Source organism: Tigriopus californicus, chromosome 5 (assembly GCF_007210705.1).
Source record: "Tigriopus californicus strain San Diego chromosome 5, Tcal_SD_v2.1, whole genome shotgun sequence".
NCBI classification, from domain to species: Eukaryota; Metazoa; Arthropoda; class Copepoda; order Harpacticoida; family Harpacticidae; genus Tigriopus; species Tigriopus californicus.
Genome location: NC_081444.1, coordinates 6,498,020 through 6,513,310, shown reverse-complemented (window position 1 = coordinate 6,513,310; position 15,291 = coordinate 6,498,020). Strand labels below are relative to the sequence as shown.

General features: G+C 46.8%; 4 protein-coding genes across 6 annotated transcripts; 2 read left to right on the top strand and 2 right to left on the bottom strand.

The window, feature by feature from the left end:
- Nucleotides 1-253: 253 nt before the first annotated feature.
- On the top strand, nt 254-3,879 carry LOC131881236 (zinc finger and BTB domain-containing protein 24-like). Of its 3 annotated transcripts, none has more exons than XM_059228043.1 (5): nt 254-568; nt 1,589-1,753; nt 1,976-2,737; nt 2,814-3,098; nt 3,210-3,879. In XM_059228043.1, the coding sequence occupies exons 1-5, from the start codon at nt 461-463 to the stop codon at nt 3,489-3,491; spliced, it is 1,602 nt and encodes a 533-aa protein (XP_059084026.1). In that variant the 5' UTR covers nt 254-460; the 3' UTR covers nt 3,492-3,879. The 3 variants fall into 3 exon arrangements, with proteins under 3 accessions (XP_059084026.1, XP_059084027.1, XP_059084028.1); XM_059228044.1 differs by lacking the exon at nt 254-568 and adding an exon at nt 662-1,200; XM_059228045.1 differs by lacking the exon at nt 254-568 and adding an exon at nt 1,300-1,491.
- Nucleotides 3,880-3,963: 84 nt separating this feature from the next.
- On the bottom strand, nt 3,964-6,043 carry LOC131881238 (uncharacterized). Its single transcript, XM_059228048.1, has 3 exons — nt 5,805-6,043; nt 5,576-5,734; nt 3,964-5,241 (listed from the first exon to the last, which is right to left on the bottom strand). Exons 1-3 carry the CDS (start codon nt 5,828-5,830, stop codon nt 3,987-3,989), a joined length of 1,440 nt encoding a protein of 479 aa, XP_059084031.1. The 5' UTR covers nt 5,831-6,043; the 3' UTR covers nt 3,964-3,986.
- Nucleotides 6,044-6,725: 682 nt separating this feature from the next.
- On the top strand, nt 6,726-12,991 carry LOC131881230 (mucin-2-like). Its single transcript, XM_059228032.1, has 7 exons — nt 6,726-7,063; nt 7,349-7,652; nt 7,724-7,944; nt 8,006-9,706; nt 9,769-9,879; nt 9,940-12,644; nt 12,717-12,991. Exons 1-7 carry the CDS (start codon nt 6,869-6,871, stop codon nt 12,793-12,795), a joined length of 5,316 nt encoding a protein of 1,771 aa, XP_059084015.1. The 5' UTR covers nt 6,726-6,868; the 3' UTR covers nt 12,796-12,991.
- LOC131881242 (DDRGK domain-containing protein 1-like) lies at nt 12,962-14,461 on the bottom strand. The gene is made up of 2 exons (XM_059228053.1): nt 13,627-14,461; nt 12,962-13,319 (listed from the first exon to the last, which is right to left on the bottom strand). Exons 1-2 carry the CDS (start codon nt 14,242-14,244, stop codon nt 13,056-13,058), a joined length of 882 nt encoding a protein of 293 aa, XP_059084036.1. The 5' UTR covers nt 14,245-14,461; the 3' UTR covers nt 12,962-13,055.
- Nucleotides 14,462-15,291: the final 830 nt, after the last annotated feature.

Genomic DNA, 15,291 nt, shown 5'->3' with positions numbered 1-15,291 from the left:
TTATTGGAAAGAAGGTCGGGCCGAGCCGGTATTCTTTTGAAAAATGTGAGAAATTATGCCAAATTTGTGCGAATTGGCTTTACTCTGACGCCTAAGCGAGAACAGGTTCTTTTAATTACGCTTCGAATCATATCACGATCGTTTGACATGACTTGAATGAGGCGAACTGATAGAAGAAGTCCATTCACAAATGAAAAGAGATTTGGCATAGACTACAAATTGAAACACATCTATTGCTTTTCAAGCTGATATGGGTTGCCTAGTGTGTTACCAGTGCTAGTTGTCAGACAGAGGAGCCTAACTAATAATGAGAAGAAGAGGCGAAGAGGAATTCTACGAACATTCAAAGACAGCTCTTCCAAAATGTTCGTCCAACCTACCGACCGACCCACCCACCGGCTAACTGACTGACTGACTGAGGCTGTCCGTACTTCAATAAAAGCTAGGATCGAGTGAGTGAATGGAGCTAGAACAAGAGCTAGAGCCTGGATGGATCGGTGAAGGCGGTGAGGGAGGCGCGTTCCCGCCGGGTGGGCTCGCTGCCTGCCAGGAGAAGCCCGAGCAAGAGGCAAGACATTTTTTGACGAATTTTTTCTCAAAATTTTTTACAACCTTTTTTGTGCATTTGGAAGGGAACTAATGGGAGAAGGCAGAGAAGGGGGAAGGGAGCTGGCCGGGCGGGTTGTGAAGGAGGCGGAGGAGGAGCAGGAGGGCCAGGCTTGCCAACTAGCCTGAGAGGCATAGCCGAACGAAGGTCCGGGTTTTTTATTTCCCAATTTTGAAAGAACAACTTTTTGGGACGACTTGTTGTAGCAGAAGTAGAAGAAGAAGAAGAAGTAGTAAACGAAGGCGCAGCGGCGGAGGTCTTGCATTGCTCTCTTGTGTGTTCACGTAAAGTCAAAAATGTTTGGAAGAGTATTATTGTGTGTATGTCTTAGTGGGAACGAGAAATAAGAAGATAGACCAAGAGTGTAGTAAAAGAAGTACGTGTTTGTAGTTGTACCAGTAGTGGCAACACACTGGCATTCACTCCCCCCCCCCTTACACGTTCTCCCTTCTGTGTGGTGAGCAAAGCTTTTGGGAAAAATCGATAAACCAATTTTTCTCGAAAAAGAACACCTTGCTTGAGAGCGAGGTGCATAGTTTCTTTCGTGTTGGCTGAACAATCCCTTTGTTGAATCCTCCTATCAAAAACTTGAGGTAAGTAGAACAAATGTCATCGTCAGTGCCGATAAGCAGGACTATTAGGAAATTCTTGCCTCTTAAAAAAAGCTTGTCTGTACAGAGGCACATGCATGCACTCACTCACCCACTCACTCACTCACTCCGTCAATTGCACATTCACAAACATGACGAGATTACAAAAATATTTTATTTGAACGTTTTTTTCTTTCTATAATTCGATCATAGCCTTCAGGCGAAGCATGTAGCTAGTCGCACAAAGAGCAACAAAAGTAAATCAATACTAAACAAAGTTGTGTTCCAAAATAAGTAAGTCGACATTCGAGCATTATCTACTCTTGCTGCTACTTAGCCGTCGCCAGTGCAACACTTGGTCACTTGAAATGGGATCTGATTATTTTTTCAGTTTGATCTCACCATGAGTTCTTCTGTGAATCCGCAACAACAGTACTGTCTCAAATGGAACAATCACCAATCGAACCTCTTGAAGGTCTTTGACCGACTATTAGGCTCGCAACAGTTCTGTGACGTGCTCGTCGCCGCGGAAGGCAAGACTCTCAGGGCTCACAAGGTAAGAACAGTTCTTTATGGTATGCAATTAGACATCGATCGATAATATCATAGTGAGGTTTTTGTACCATTCCCATTCAAAAAATTTTTTTGATGCATAACTTTTAATTCGGCTGGAGCATAGGTTTGTCAGAGCTTATCAACACTTTGTTTAGGTATTACCATCTGAAGTAAAATGTTAGAGATGTGAATGAATAGATATCACACTGAATATATTCCATAGGTTGTCCTTCTGGCCTGCAGCTCGTATTTCGAATCAATATTTTGCGAGTTCAACGAGAAGAACCAAGTGGTGATTTTGAAGGACACTCGTTACGATGATGTTAAGGCTCTGGTCGAGTTCATGTATAAAGGGGAAATTAATGTTCCTCAAGATCAACTGGAATCCCTTTTGAAGACTGCTGAGAACCTCCAAGTCAAAGGCCTGGCTGATGCTGATGGAGAGCATGAATTTGAGGACAACAAGACGACGAGATCATCGCAGGATCCTCTTCCATCTAGAAATAGCAGAATGGAACCAAAAGGTCTCTCGGAATCCTCTTCCGTCGGGAGCAGAACCATTGATATAGGTGGATCTCCAGTTTTCAAAAGCAGGGACAGCCCTTCTGGAGAGCCTAAGCGAAAACGAGGAAGACCAAGGACTTTGGATGCTCCAGGAGAAGTGCCAGATCCATGTTTCTCAAACATGAAAGTAACGCCAATTCAGTCCTTCGGATTTGGCGCCCACAATTCCCAATATATCCCATCCCAATCACCATCATCGATAGATTCTTCTTCACGAACTTCGGACAATGTGCCACACGATATCTCGATCCCATCCACGAGCAATGCAGATCCATCTGGACCAAACCCGATGCCAACACCGGGTGGTCCTTTGACTCCGCAACGGATTGCTGAATTAAATATCGTCAAAATGCCCGACTATTTGCTCTCTGGATCGAGGCAACAGTTTTGGGACGAGCATTATGTCAAAGTTATCATGCAGGTAATACTAAAGAGGAAAATTAATTTGACTTTCCAATAATGTACTGGGCTGTAATCGTTCCACTTATTCGTTCCAGGCTGTCAGGAACAAAGAAATAGACATGAAGGGGGCGGCTGAGTTACTTGGAGTTTCGTACGGAACCTTGTATGGACGCTACCGAGAAACTTTTGGCTACTTGAAACACGCCTGGAACAAACCTAACAAGGGACAAATTGTCCGAAATCCCTCTCCTATTCATTCAGATATTTCAGACCAAGAGAATATTCTGGAACTCCTTAGGACAGGACGAATTAGTCTAAAGCAGGCAGCTACTCTTCTCAAGGTTGATCCAACTTTGCTTGCTTATCAGCTCACGGCCAAGGTATAAGCTCAATCGTTGATGTGAAATAGCACAGTTTTGAGAAAATTGCATATCAGAGAAAATCTCACTTTATGATTAGCCTAATAATGAAAATATTATTTTACTTTTTAGCTCGGCGAGGAATCATATCAAGGTCATATGGAGGATCACGAGATTGAACTGGAATCGGAAGAAGAGGAATTGGACGAAGCACCTCATCTGGACGAGGATAGCTTCAACCATGAGGAGAGTTTTGTAGATGGCGAAGAGGCAATGGAAGTCAAACCTGATATACTGCTACAATCCCGCTACATTAAGAATGAGGAGGAAAGGCTCGAGGAGCAGTCCTCACCTCTTTCGCTCAAGATCAACGTGTTTAAGAGCAAAGGAAAAGAAGTCAAGACATCGTCCTAAATAGTACAATTACACAATCTACAAAATCAACTCAAGCTTTTAGACAATCGCAAGGGTCTCAATGCCATCATCACATAAGCAAGGTCAAATAACCTTAGAAGAGTCGGGCTCGCGATAAGAGATAACGCAAGTCAAGGCAAGTCTAAAATATTTTTGATCGTAGGATCATAGAAACTAAAATATTCAATACATTCCGATTGTAAACATTTCAGAACATTGACCATTTTTGAGCCCTTGCAATTCATGATAAAACTGATTCTGCATCAACATACATGGCATGTACTATTTTTCATTTTACACAAGTTAGTTAGTCTCCTCAATCTAGTTTTATTGTCGCTGTTGATATTACATAAATATTTTCTATGAGCAAATAAAGCTGCTTTCTTGAGTTTTTTTCTATCAAGCTTCCACAACGGGTCCTAAACACTATACTATTTACAGGTGGGGATTTAGCTTCGATTCGCTAGTCATATTCAAAATAGGTGAAAATGTATTTTACATGATCAAGCACGCTCGTGCGAGATCCCCGGTAATCATTTGAGAGTCAGATTGAACAGGGCTTCCAAGGGGAACTTGTTCCATTGAAATATCTTCGGGTTGATTCAACCCGTTCAAGCTTGGAGAGTTTTTCATAGTATCTTCGTCATCCTCATCCTCAAAAAGCAACAGAGGTCGGACCTTCAAGGGTGTACTTCTTTTAAGGCTCAATCGCGACACGGACGTACTCGTCATAGTAGGTCCGGTTTGAGGAGTGTTCCCATCCAGTTGCAACAATGCCTCTCGAGGTCGAATTTGACGGACGCCGGGGGTAGCAGTCAGGTACTTGGCAGCAGCCTTGGCACTTTTTGGAGCAGCCCCATTCAACTTGGTAAATTTGTAATCAGGTGAGCCATTTTCAGTCTCATTTTCAATCATCAGATACGGAGAGGTATTATTCGGTAATTGAGCAATGGTGTCCTCCATTTGATGTTTCACCTTGTCTTGGAGATTTCTTTTCAGCATGTCCACGGGATTCATCGATTGAGGAGTACCAGAGAAAACGGAGTGTTTCTGTCTAGTTGGCCAAAGGTTTGCCCTAGAATTGGGCGACAACTTGGAAGAGGCGGGACCAAACTTGGGTTTCTTGAAAGGTGTCTTTTTGATCATTCTGATTGATCGAGTGACTCTAGGGCTGAAATCCGCTTCCTGAATTTGCACAGTTTTGCGGCGGGACATTGGAGATCCGACCGCTAGCTCGTCATGCTCAGCAATGGACTTTTGATCGCCAAGTCTTTGAACATTTTCAGGACGGTCTAAAGCTTCTTTAATTTCGGGCGTTTCGGTGAGACGCTCTAAGACGACTTGAACATCTGAGTTTACCGAATTGTTCGTCAAAAAGCAATCCGACTTTTTCATGACGTGTTGGCCGTCAACCTTCGGTGGAGATCGTGAAATCGCAGTTTTGATACTCTTGGCTGAAGCTCGAGCATTAGTGTGGCAGGTAGATGGGACAGGGTTAACCGGAGATTTGCGGGGGGCAGATATCTTTGAGGATGTGACAGATGACCCATTCGAAGACGAAGGAGCTGGAGTTTCTTTTGACCGATTCGAAGGTGCTACACTAGATCTTCGGGCTCGGGATTTGCCCGAATCTAAGGGTTTGGCCGCGGTAATGGAGTCCATGGCTTTACTGGAGGTCGCCGAACTTCTCTTTTGAGACGGGCGGACGGTTGAATTGCCGCGTAGCCCGTAAATAGATGAGCGACGAGACCTATGAATAATTTCCCAAGAACATTTGAGCTATGGATTCCCGATTGTTCGAAATATATTACATTTGGCAGTCTAGGACTATCATCTCGAACATCGAATTTCATCTTTTTAGCAACAGGGTTTCGAATTGGATTTTAAACAAGCTTGTACTTCTGTACCTAGTTGAGACTTCAAACAAAATTCAAATGGGTCTCATTCATTTGATGACTTAGAAGGCGAAAAGGGGACGGGGAACCACCGATTATATGAAGTCTAATTTCTGAAAATCCAGTCTCGATCTTTCGTCAGGGTGAGTTCCGGGTGAGTTTTGTCCATGAGATTGGGTGGATATTTACCGAGTCATAGGTCCGGCCGGACTCATCACAGGCGCATCGAAATCGAACTCCTGACTAGGCCCAAACTCAGGTGCCATCTGGGTTCGTCGTTCCACCTTGGTTTTGAGCGCCTTGGCCTGAGGCTGGATCCAACTGGATCGGGGAGGGGCGGGCATTAAGCTAGAAATGGCCAAAACATCACGGGTTTCAGTTCAAGTCCATCGATTCAAGCCCAGACAAGTTCCTTTACCTGGATCTTCGCGTTCGCGTGGCCATGTCGGGTGGCCGATGGAGATGGGCGGCAATGGGCGGATACGTCAGAGTTTCCCAGGCAAAGACACCTGACGCCCATCCAATCCCAGGTTTTTGGCGCACAAGTCCCCCTCCGCTCAGCTAGATAGGTAGTAGATCGGCTTCGGTCAAATCGATCGGCAAAGCCCCTACCTACCTACCTACCCAGCCAATCCATTCAGATTCTCAGATTCAAAAAAAGTGCCAATGAAAGTAGTTCGCGATGGATTCAAAAATAGAAAGTTAGAGACAGATTACTTTGCTCGAGGGTACGATTGGGGGCGGGGGACGGTTTTAGATTGAAAAGGATATAATAGTGACCATTGGTATTAAAATAGCCCATATCATGTAGGCGTAGTTTCATTACTGACACTGGCGTGCCGAGAAAATTCCTCCACCTCTAAAAGCTATTCTGTACATATTAGGCCATGAGACCCGGTGAAACGGCTGGCGTTAGAGTTTTCAAGCTACCATGTGTGAAAGTGTATGGTATTGGTTTTATTAATTATGTAAAACAGCCATACTAGTGAAGATCTACTTTGTTATGAAAATTTGGCGGTCGGGGCCGCGGACTCAGAATTGCCTTGAGGGTGACTGGCGTCAGACCTGTTTTCCACTCAAATAAATCAATGGTAATAAACTGCGAAAAAAAAATCCAGTGGCTATGAGCCCTAGAAATTAAAAAAAAATGACTCTTTTGTGTCCCCTTTTGGGCCTTTCATTCCATTTTATGTCGAATCCTGGATTCTGATCTCTTATGCCTCATCTTCAAAACAAGGCTCGCTGATCGATTTTCGCTGTTTTAGGCGGCGGCGCTCGCGTCAGTTTAGTTCAAAAGTGGCGGTTGAGCCGTGAAGACGTGTGCGTGAGCTTGGCCCGTGCGTTGCCACGTTGTGTTCCCTGGATCCAGCCGCTTCGGTGCCTGGGGTTCCCCTGATTTCCCGGATTTCGTTAGCCGGAGCATGCCCTCAGGTGGACTGAACTCCTGGCCGTGCCGGTGAACCGGGTTTTGAGCTTTGGAGTATGAGTAGTGGTGAGAGGAGCATGCCGTTCCACGGTTCCATCGTGGTGATCAAGCGGAGTGGTGGCGATGGTTCCACCTTTCCCATGACCAATGAGAGCTGTTTACTGGGACGACGCGAAGAGTGCGATATCCGCGTTCAACTCGAAACCGTGGCCCAGGAACAATGCCGGATTGATGTCAATGAAAACCAACAGGTCAGGCGAATTTTGAACATGGTTGGGACATTGCATTGGTCGCCGGAAATGATTTCCTGCCAACTGATGAACTGATTGATCAACTGACCGAGTGTTCCTACAAGTGAACCTGAAAACTGCTCTTTCGATGTTATTCCCCACTTCTTTAGCGTTATACCTAATCTAACCGTCGACTAAACCTGATGTCAATTTGGCACACAATGAACAATGAGCGACGCCAACCAAGGGGTGGAGAAAAACGTAGTCCGAACTCGATCCTTTTCAAGACATGCTTTTGATCTTTAGGTAATCCTGACGTCTCTCTCGAACAACCCGACTTTGATCAATGGCCGAGCTCTGAAAAGCCATGAAGTCGTGTTGTTGGGTCATAAGGACGTTTTTACCGTGGCTGATCGCTCGTTTCGATGGGAGTATCCGAAGGGATCGAGCTTGGTCCACCAGTCGGCCAAGAGCCCCAAACGAGGCGGTGTTCTCACGCCCAAGAAATCACCCAATAACAGCAGGTCCCGATTGGACGGAACCCCCAAAAACTCCGGGAAGAAGAGCAAGGCATTAGCCTTAGCTGGCTCCCGATCCGTGGATGCTTTAGGTAAGGCCGCTTAATCCACGAATGAATTGTCTTACTTATCCAGAGACCCTAAGACTGCCTTCCTGCCACAGCTCATCGACGCCAAGCCTTAGCCTCGCCAAGAAAGCGAGTATCATTTGGACCTTACATTTCCCCGGAGCTGATCGATAAGACTCTTCCACCGAGCACTCCTGTGAGGAAAGGGGCCGTTCCCAAAGTTCAAGAACCAACTACGCCTACCAACAGGAAGGTGGCGACTTCGCCGTCGTCTCTGTTAAAGCAGAGTTTAAAGAAGTCCATGGCCACCAAACAAGTATACGAAAGGCATGCAAGACCTCTCAATTTAGGTGTCGACTAACGTTTGAACATTTCAGGCGCAAGTAGAAGAGAACGATCAAAAGAGCGTGCTAGTACGGTCCAATAATGACACTCCCCGCTTGAAAAACTCGTCCGGCCATCGTTCTTCTCCCCGGCAATCGCCCCCCAATAAGAGTCCAAGTAAGGCTAGCCCAAGAACCCCGAAATCTGCCAAAGGTTCTGCCAAGAAGAGCGCCAAACTCACACCTTCTACCCAGATAACTCCAAAGTCTGCCAAGATTGCTTCGCCAAAGTCTACTCCAAGATCCAGCGTTTCTGCTTCTTTGTCTACGCCAAAGTCGTCGAGGCAATCCCCGCAAAAGAAAATAAAGGTGCGAGTGTCTCCCCAGAAAACCCCGAAATCAGTAAAGGCCTCTCCCAAGAAAACGCCGAAATCGGTAAAGGCCTCTCCTAAGAAAACGCCGAAATCGGTAAAGACCTCTCCTAAGAAAACGCCGAAACCGGTAAAGACCTCTCCCAAGAAAACGCCGAAACCGGTAAAGACCTCACCCAAGAAAACGCCGATATCGGTAAAGACCTCACCCAAGAAAACGCCGATATCGGTAAAGACCTCACCCAAGAAAACGCCGAAACTGGTAAAGACCTCGCCCAAGAAAACGCCGAAATCGGCAAAGACCTCTCCAAAGAAAACGCCGATATTGGTAAAGACCTCGCCCAAAAAAACGCCGAAATTGGTAAAGACATCTCCGAAGAAAACGCCGATATCCATAAGGGCCTCTTCCAAGCAAACACCGAAGTCCGTAGAATCGTCTCCTCAGATGACTTCAAGAATGGCCAATCTATCCTCGACGGTCATTAGTAAGTCAGGGACGCCTTCAATTGTGGCTTCTCCTAAATTAGTGCGAACCTCTCCGAAGTTAACTCCAAAACTTACCAAGAACTCGCCTTTATCAACACCGAAATCATTGAAGAGTACCACAAAACTTACTCCAAACATGTCCAATGAGACTCCTAAGGTCCAGTCACTGAAGGCTTATGTGAAGACACCAAAAGCATCATCCTCTCAATTGTCTGCGAAAACTCCTCCTGCAAAAAGCACCAGATCGCCGATGAGAACTCCAAAGACGGTTCCAAGGTTAGCAAAGAATGCCACTTCGATTAACAAGCGACTCTCTGCTTCTCCGACAAGACAATCGCGGTCCAGCCCCGTGAAGGTTCAATCATTAGGAAAATCCACGCCAAAATCCTTGGGGAAAAAAAGGCTATCGATGAAAACCCCTCGATCGGCTGCGAAAAAGGATTCCCCATTTAGAAGCTTGGCAAAACTGTTCATGACTCCAGAGTCTTCAACTTTCGATGTAGCTCAAGCCGTCAACACTTCGAAGTCGGGAGAGAAGAAAACGCCTCAAAAGCCGTTGCTTATGAACTCTCAAAAGTCGGTCATGAAAGAGAAAACGCCCAAAACTGTCGCCCCGCTCATGACCCCGCGATCTGTGCGAATTGGAGCCAATTCCAAATCGGTGAAGAAAGATCCATTGAAGTCTGTAAGGAGAACTGGAAAAGTGTCCAAGACGCCTAAAATTTTGACGGCTAAAACTCCGGCAAAATCAGCGGCGAAGAAGAAAGCTTGGGCAGATATCGCCAAGAAAACTCCAGCCGCCAGTGCGTTGAAGACCATGAAAGTTAATCGAGCCTTAAGATTAATACCTAGGGGACAAAAAGTCAAAAAAGCCCTTTCCAGTGCCAAAAGGAAGAGTGTAAGTACCGAGGCAATCTTCTTATTGGTAAAATTTCTTATTTAATTTTTTTCACTAATTAGATGGCCAAAATTCCGACTAATGCAGAAACCACCGGCCACGCCTTGTCTCCAGAAAACATTGTTATTGGCAAATCTGACCTTGCAAGGACCAGGACTCCAAGAAAATCAAAGGTCCGTGTTTCTCAACGTGTACATTTTTATGTAAATTGGAGTGTGTTTTTCTGCTTTTAGGCCAAAACCAACACACCTTTATCTGTTTCGAGAAGCATTCAGAAAACAAAGAAGACGCCCAAGAACGTGAAAGTTGCTACCCCTCAATCTCTTGGCAGACGTGGGAACAAATCGTTTTCCGCTTTGCTAACTCCTGGATTTGATTTCTCATCAATTCAAACTCCCAATATTCCACTTGAAACATTTGTCTCACCTTTGTCTGTGTCCCAAAAGAAAACTCCTCGACGAAAAATTGATCTAGAGTCCACACTCTCAACCCCGGTTAGAGCAAACGGAAAGAGTCCCATGAGATCCAAAACACCAACGTTTAGTCCCAAGGCAATCGTACCCAAAAGTCTGAAAAAGAACACACCATCCAAGAAGACTAAAACACCGAGGAAAAGCCCTGTGAAACAGCTTCCTACAAGAAGTCTGAATAAGAGCCTTACGAAATCCCCCACCTTGTCCAAAACGCCCAACAGTCTTGAGTCGACCCCTACGAAGTCGAAGGAGAAAATGACAAAGACACCCGTCAAGAGTCCTGCAAAGGCCAAGACACATGCAAGGGCCAAAACACCTGCCAAGAGTCCTGGAAATGCCAAGATACCCGCCAAGAGTCCTGCAAAGGCCAAGACACCCGCCAAGAGTCCTGCAAAGGCCAAGACACCCGCCAAGAGTCCTGCAAAGGCCAAGACACCCGCCAAGAGTCCTGCAAAGGCCAAGACACCCGCCAAGAGTCCTGCGAATCCCAAGAGCTCAGTAGTGTCAGAGTTGCCTATGCCTGAGATCCTCTCTATTTCGGACGTTTCGTTAAAGACCCCCGCACAAGCAAAGACCCCTGCACAAGCAAAGACCCCTGCACAAGCAAAGACCCCTGCACAAACAAAGACACCATCCAAGACACCTGCAAAAGTGAAGACCCCATCCAAGACACCTGCAAAAGCGAAGACCCCGTCAAAATCCCCTTCAACAACTTCTGCCAAGATAAAGACCCCAGCCAACAACTCTTTCAAGGCAAAAACTCCCTCAAAGAGCCCTAAGAGCATATCTAATGAGGTACCTCTGTCTGAAATTGTAGACATATCGGTTGATGGACAAGTTTTTCCATCGCCATCGGTTTTGGCTAAGAAATCTCCACTGAAGAGAAACTCCCCCAAACCAAAGGCGACAGCCAAGAGCTTGAAAGATCAAACATCTGGAGTGAGCACCGTAAGCCCCGCCCGCAGCCCAAGTATCACACAATCTTCAGCAAAGGATCGCAAAGCAAAAACTTCATCAGTGATCAGTTCACTGAAAGCTACCTCTGATCGGAAGAAGAGGATAAATGACCCCAACATGGCAGCAGATTACATGGAAGGAGTGGTTATCTTCAACAGCCCGGTCACAAGCACTGTTCGACGGAAATCCACACAAGACTCAACTCAATCCCCAATGAAGCCTCCTAGTCCATCAAAGTCGACAACCTCTACTCCAGTCTTGATTAAACACACCCCAACTGCTTCCAAATCTGCTACTAAAACTCCCGCAACGTTGAAGTCACCAGCTTCATACACGACCACACCTTCGCCATCGAAACCGGTCCGAAAGGCTCGCGGACGAAAAGCCCCGGCTGTGACCGAAAAAAAACCTGCCAAGACTCGAGGAAAGAGGAAAGGACAAGACGACACATTACAATCACCATCGGCGAAATTGTCCAAGTTAGATGTGAGTATTCAAAAAGACAGCGATGACGACAGCACAGAACCGACTTCGCCAATGAAAGGTCGAAGAACTAGGGCCACTCGAAAGGCTTCTAAGGCAATCCCCAAGAAAGCCCCCGCCGAAGGAACTAAGACAGCTGAGCCAGAGGCTTCAAAGTTGTCTTCCCGCAAACGCTCGGCACCGGAGCAAGAGGTTGAAACTCAGGCCTCTCCTCCCAAACGTGGCAAACGGACAGCCAAGGCCCCAGCCACGCCCAGGACTCAATCCCCTAAACCAAAACGTGGACGTAGGAAGGTCAATGCTGCCGCCTCTCCATTGCCCTCAACCCCCCAAAAGAACGCTCTCAAGACCAAGAAGCAAGAGGGTTCGAAAGCATCTACGGCTAAAAAATCCACAGCCAAGAAAACGAAAGGGAAAAAGATCGCAGAGGAATTGAATGAATCCACTGCTTCCGTTGAAGAAACCGTTGTTAAGACTCCCGCCAAACGGGTTACTAGGAAAGCCGCTGTTTCAACGAAAAAGACAAAGACACCTGTTAAGAAGACACCCAAGGCTACCCGAGGACGGAAAGCCAAAAAAGACGCTGTAGCTGAAGATGAAACCTTGGCCGTTAGCAGTCCGACCAAAACTATTACACCGAAACCCACAAGAGGTCGACGAGGTGTCGCTAAAGCTTCAACAAAGGAAAACGACGTGGAGCCGGCTTCTTCTAAGAAAGGTCGAGGTGGGAAGAAGGCGCAAGCCTCACCTGTTCCCCAAAAGATAGCTGACAATGATTCACCCATGAAGGAAGAGGCAAGTCCTGCGCCGAAGAAGCGAGCTGCGGCCAAGAAAGCCACCAAGGCCACATCGGCTAAAAAGGCCGCTAAGGCAACTGCGGCCTCAAAGTCCCCTCCTGTGAAGAAGACACGCGGCAAGAAAGCCGTTGCCGAGGCATCTCCACTTCCAAGTGAATTGACTAAGCAATCCGGTGGTCGGACGACTAAAGCTTCTCCTCAAAAAGCGCCAGTGAAGGTCGCCAAAAGGTTTGCAGTTAATTTTTCATCTCGAGCTCTCTTTGGCATGATTTCTTAATTCACTTGTTTTGCTTCTTTTAGTACAAAGAAAACCGTCTCCACCTCGTCGAAAGCAAGTCCGTCTCCAGCCAAGAAACGTGTCACCCGTTCAAGAAAGTAGATAGAGCACCCCTTCACGTTGATTAGCATTTTTTTGCTCCTTATTTTACAAATTGAAATAACTTGTCCCTCTTTTTCTGTTCCAATCTGACCTCATGCTTTTGCTCGTGTAAAGCAACTCGACTTCTCTCGAGGAGACACTTTTTTGAAAATAGCAATACAAACGGTGAGGAATAAACCAAGTATTTTCATATTCATCCAATGCTTTTTGACATACATTAATTAATAACTGACGTAGGGAATGCACTTGAATATCACAGCTCAGCTCACCGTAGCTTCGGGCGTGAGTGTAATGAGTTGATTGCTACTTTCGGCCAATTCGGCAATGGACACGCGGCCTCGTTGTCGGATGAAAGTGGCCACGGCTTCCAATTCCTTCTGCGAAATGAAGATGAATTTGCCCCGATCGTCAATAACGCCGGTCAGGAGTCCGTCCTCTTGGAGTTGAGTTACCCGATCGATCGTGTCTTGGGTCTTCATCTTAAAATGAGCGGCCAGGTCCTCCAAAACCACCACTTTCGTATCCTAAAAGCCCAAGTTTTCTGTTAACCCAAGTAAGCTCGGACCAACAGGAGACACGAACATAAGGTTTAAAAAACAACAAGAGTTATTCGACACTATCCAAGAAGGCGTCCTTGGTAGATGACACTGCTAACGCATACGGTGAAACCTAAGCGAAACAGCTGTTTCATGTCTTCCCCCCAAAAAATTTTTACTTTGCTCTTTTATGCCCTAATCCAACCCGAAGTGCTCCTCCCCATTGGCCGCCAGATATCATGCACTTTTGACATAACCCAGTATGTCCTAACTCGAATTCGCATCCCACCCTCACCTGAATGTACTGTATGAAATTGCGGAGCTGGTTTTGGGCATCCCCGGGGTCCTCGTTCTCATCAAAGCCCTCGGCCTCGACGCTGAACGCGGCCTTGAGCTTCATATACTCCTCGTTGTCCCGGCGTTGCTGCTCTTCCTTAAGGCGTTGCTCCTCGGCCGCTTCCCGCTCCGCCTCATTCTGCTCCCGCTGTCGCGCCTCAGCCGCCAAGGCCTGGTCCTTCTCTTGCTGTTTCTTGCGCTCCTCGCGCTCCTGGGCCTCGGCCTCGCGCGCCACCTTCTTCTCGGCCTTCAACTGCAGCTTCTCCATCTTCTTCTTGCCCACTTTGCCGTCCGGCACCTTGACCCCGGCTTCGGCCAGCTCCTCACGTTCGGCGGCCTGAGCTTCCTCGGCCTCGGCCGCTTCATCTTCCACCGCATCCCCGCGTTGAGCTGCGCGTCGTAATCGGGGACCGGCCCGTCGACGACCGCCGGCCACGGCTGCGACGGCACCGGCGGGTACGGGCCCACTGCGGGTCGAAGGCGCTCGTCCAGCCGTGGTGGTTTTCTTGTAGTAGAGCAAGGCGGCCAGAGCCACGGCTAACACGGCCACCAAGACGGAGAGAACCAGTGGATCCATGATTGAAAAAGCACGAGCCAGCCTCTAATCCGAGATGCCAAAGCTTTGAGAGTGACAGTTGGGATGGAGAGTGGATTATGATGGCCCACCCCTTTGGACCTAAAGAAAGGCACTCACTCTTCAATTCACTGTTGGGAGGAGGGCAACGGAATTTTGTCCATGAACTGATCCAATTATTCTGAGTTCTGACACTATCTAGGTTTGTTTTGACTGGGGTGGAATTAACTCAGTGCCGCCAGATGTCTACCCGGGATAAAGCGCACAAAAACGCCAGATTTACGAAATGAAATGCATCGTTTGAAGCTTAAGCTTGCTTCAAAATGGCTGAGGAACCCTCTTGTATATTGCCAGCGTGTACTTTTGGACCAATTTTTGACATCTTTGAGACCCATCGCCTGTTTCATTCGTTATTTGATTTGTAAATTAGTTTGATGGGCTACCTCCTTATGTTACCAGACCTTTATTTCATTTTTTATTTCACGGAGACCTTTCACTTAGAATCATGCTAAACTGCCCTATTCATTGTCGTTTCCCGTGTTGGAGCCAATTTCACACCTACAAAATGCCAACCACCTACATTTCAGGCACAATCTATCTTTCAACCAGGATTTTCAAGAAAAAGCGTAAAGCGCCAGCTTCAAAATTTTCGGCAATACCCAGGATGAAAAGTGCCAAATATGTGCGAAAAAGCAATATATAGAGACTCTGACTTACCTTTGGAGGAAGTAGGGCATGAATCCCACGTCTCCCTGTGACGTCATGGCCTGGGGTTTCAAAGTCAAGCCAGGTTCGCCATTCTAACCCGAGTATTGAGAGGCAAGATCAATTCTAGAATAAATGATAACGAGGTCCACTAGTGGTTGGGTCGATTTCAAGGCTTTTTATGTGAAAATTGGCGGTTCTTGGAAGATAAATCTGGGATAGTATGACTACTACTTTCTTTTGACTCGACCTTAATCCTCCACCTCATCAGAAGTCTTAACTAAGCGTGATGATGGGCGACTCACACAATCCCCATCAATCCGTTCAACTCGCCACGCAAGTTGA

Coding starts and splice junctions, on each gene's coding strand:
- LOC131881236 (XM_059228043.1), top strand. CDS start 461: ATGGAGCTAGAACAAGAGCTAGAGCCTGGATGGATCGGTGAAGGCGGT. Junction 1,754..1,975: donor AGACTCTCAGGGCTCACAAG/GTAAGAACAGTT, acceptor TATATTCCATAG/GTTGTCCTTCTGGCCTGCAG. Junction 3,099..3,209: donor CTTATCAGCTCACGGCCAAG/GTATAAGCTCAA, acceptor TTTACTTTTTAG/CTCGGCGAGGAATCATATCA.
- LOC131881230 (XM_059228032.1), top strand. CDS start 6,869: ATGAGTAGTGGTGAGAGGAGCATGCCGTTCCACGGTTCCATCGTGGTG. Junction 9,880..9,939: donor GGACTCCAAGAAAATCAAAG/GTCCGTGTTTCT, acceptor TTCTGCTTTTAG/GCCAAAACCAACACACCTTT. Junction 12,645..12,716: donor CCAGTGAAGGTCGCCAAAAG/GTTTGCAGTTAA, acceptor TGCTTCTTTTAG/TACAAAGAAAACCGTCTCCA.
- LOC131881238 (XM_059228048.1), bottom strand. CDS start 5,830: ATGGCCACGCGAACGCGAAGATCCAG. Junction 5,735..5,804: donor ACGCGAACGCGAAGATCCAG/GTAAAGGAACTT, acceptor GGCCATTTCTAG/CTTAATGCCCGCCCCTCCCC. Junction 5,242..5,575: donor CCGGCCGGACCTATGACTCG/GTAAATATCCAC, acceptor AATTATTCATAG/GTCTCGTCGCTCATCTATTT.
- LOC131881242 (XM_059228053.1), bottom strand. CDS start 14,244: ATGGATCCACTGGTTCTCTCCGTCTTGGTGGCCGTGTTAGCCGTGGCT. Junction 13,320..13,626: donor ATTTCATACAGTACATTCAG/GTGAGGGTGGGA, acceptor TTGGGCTTTTAG/GATACGAAAGTGGTGGTTTT.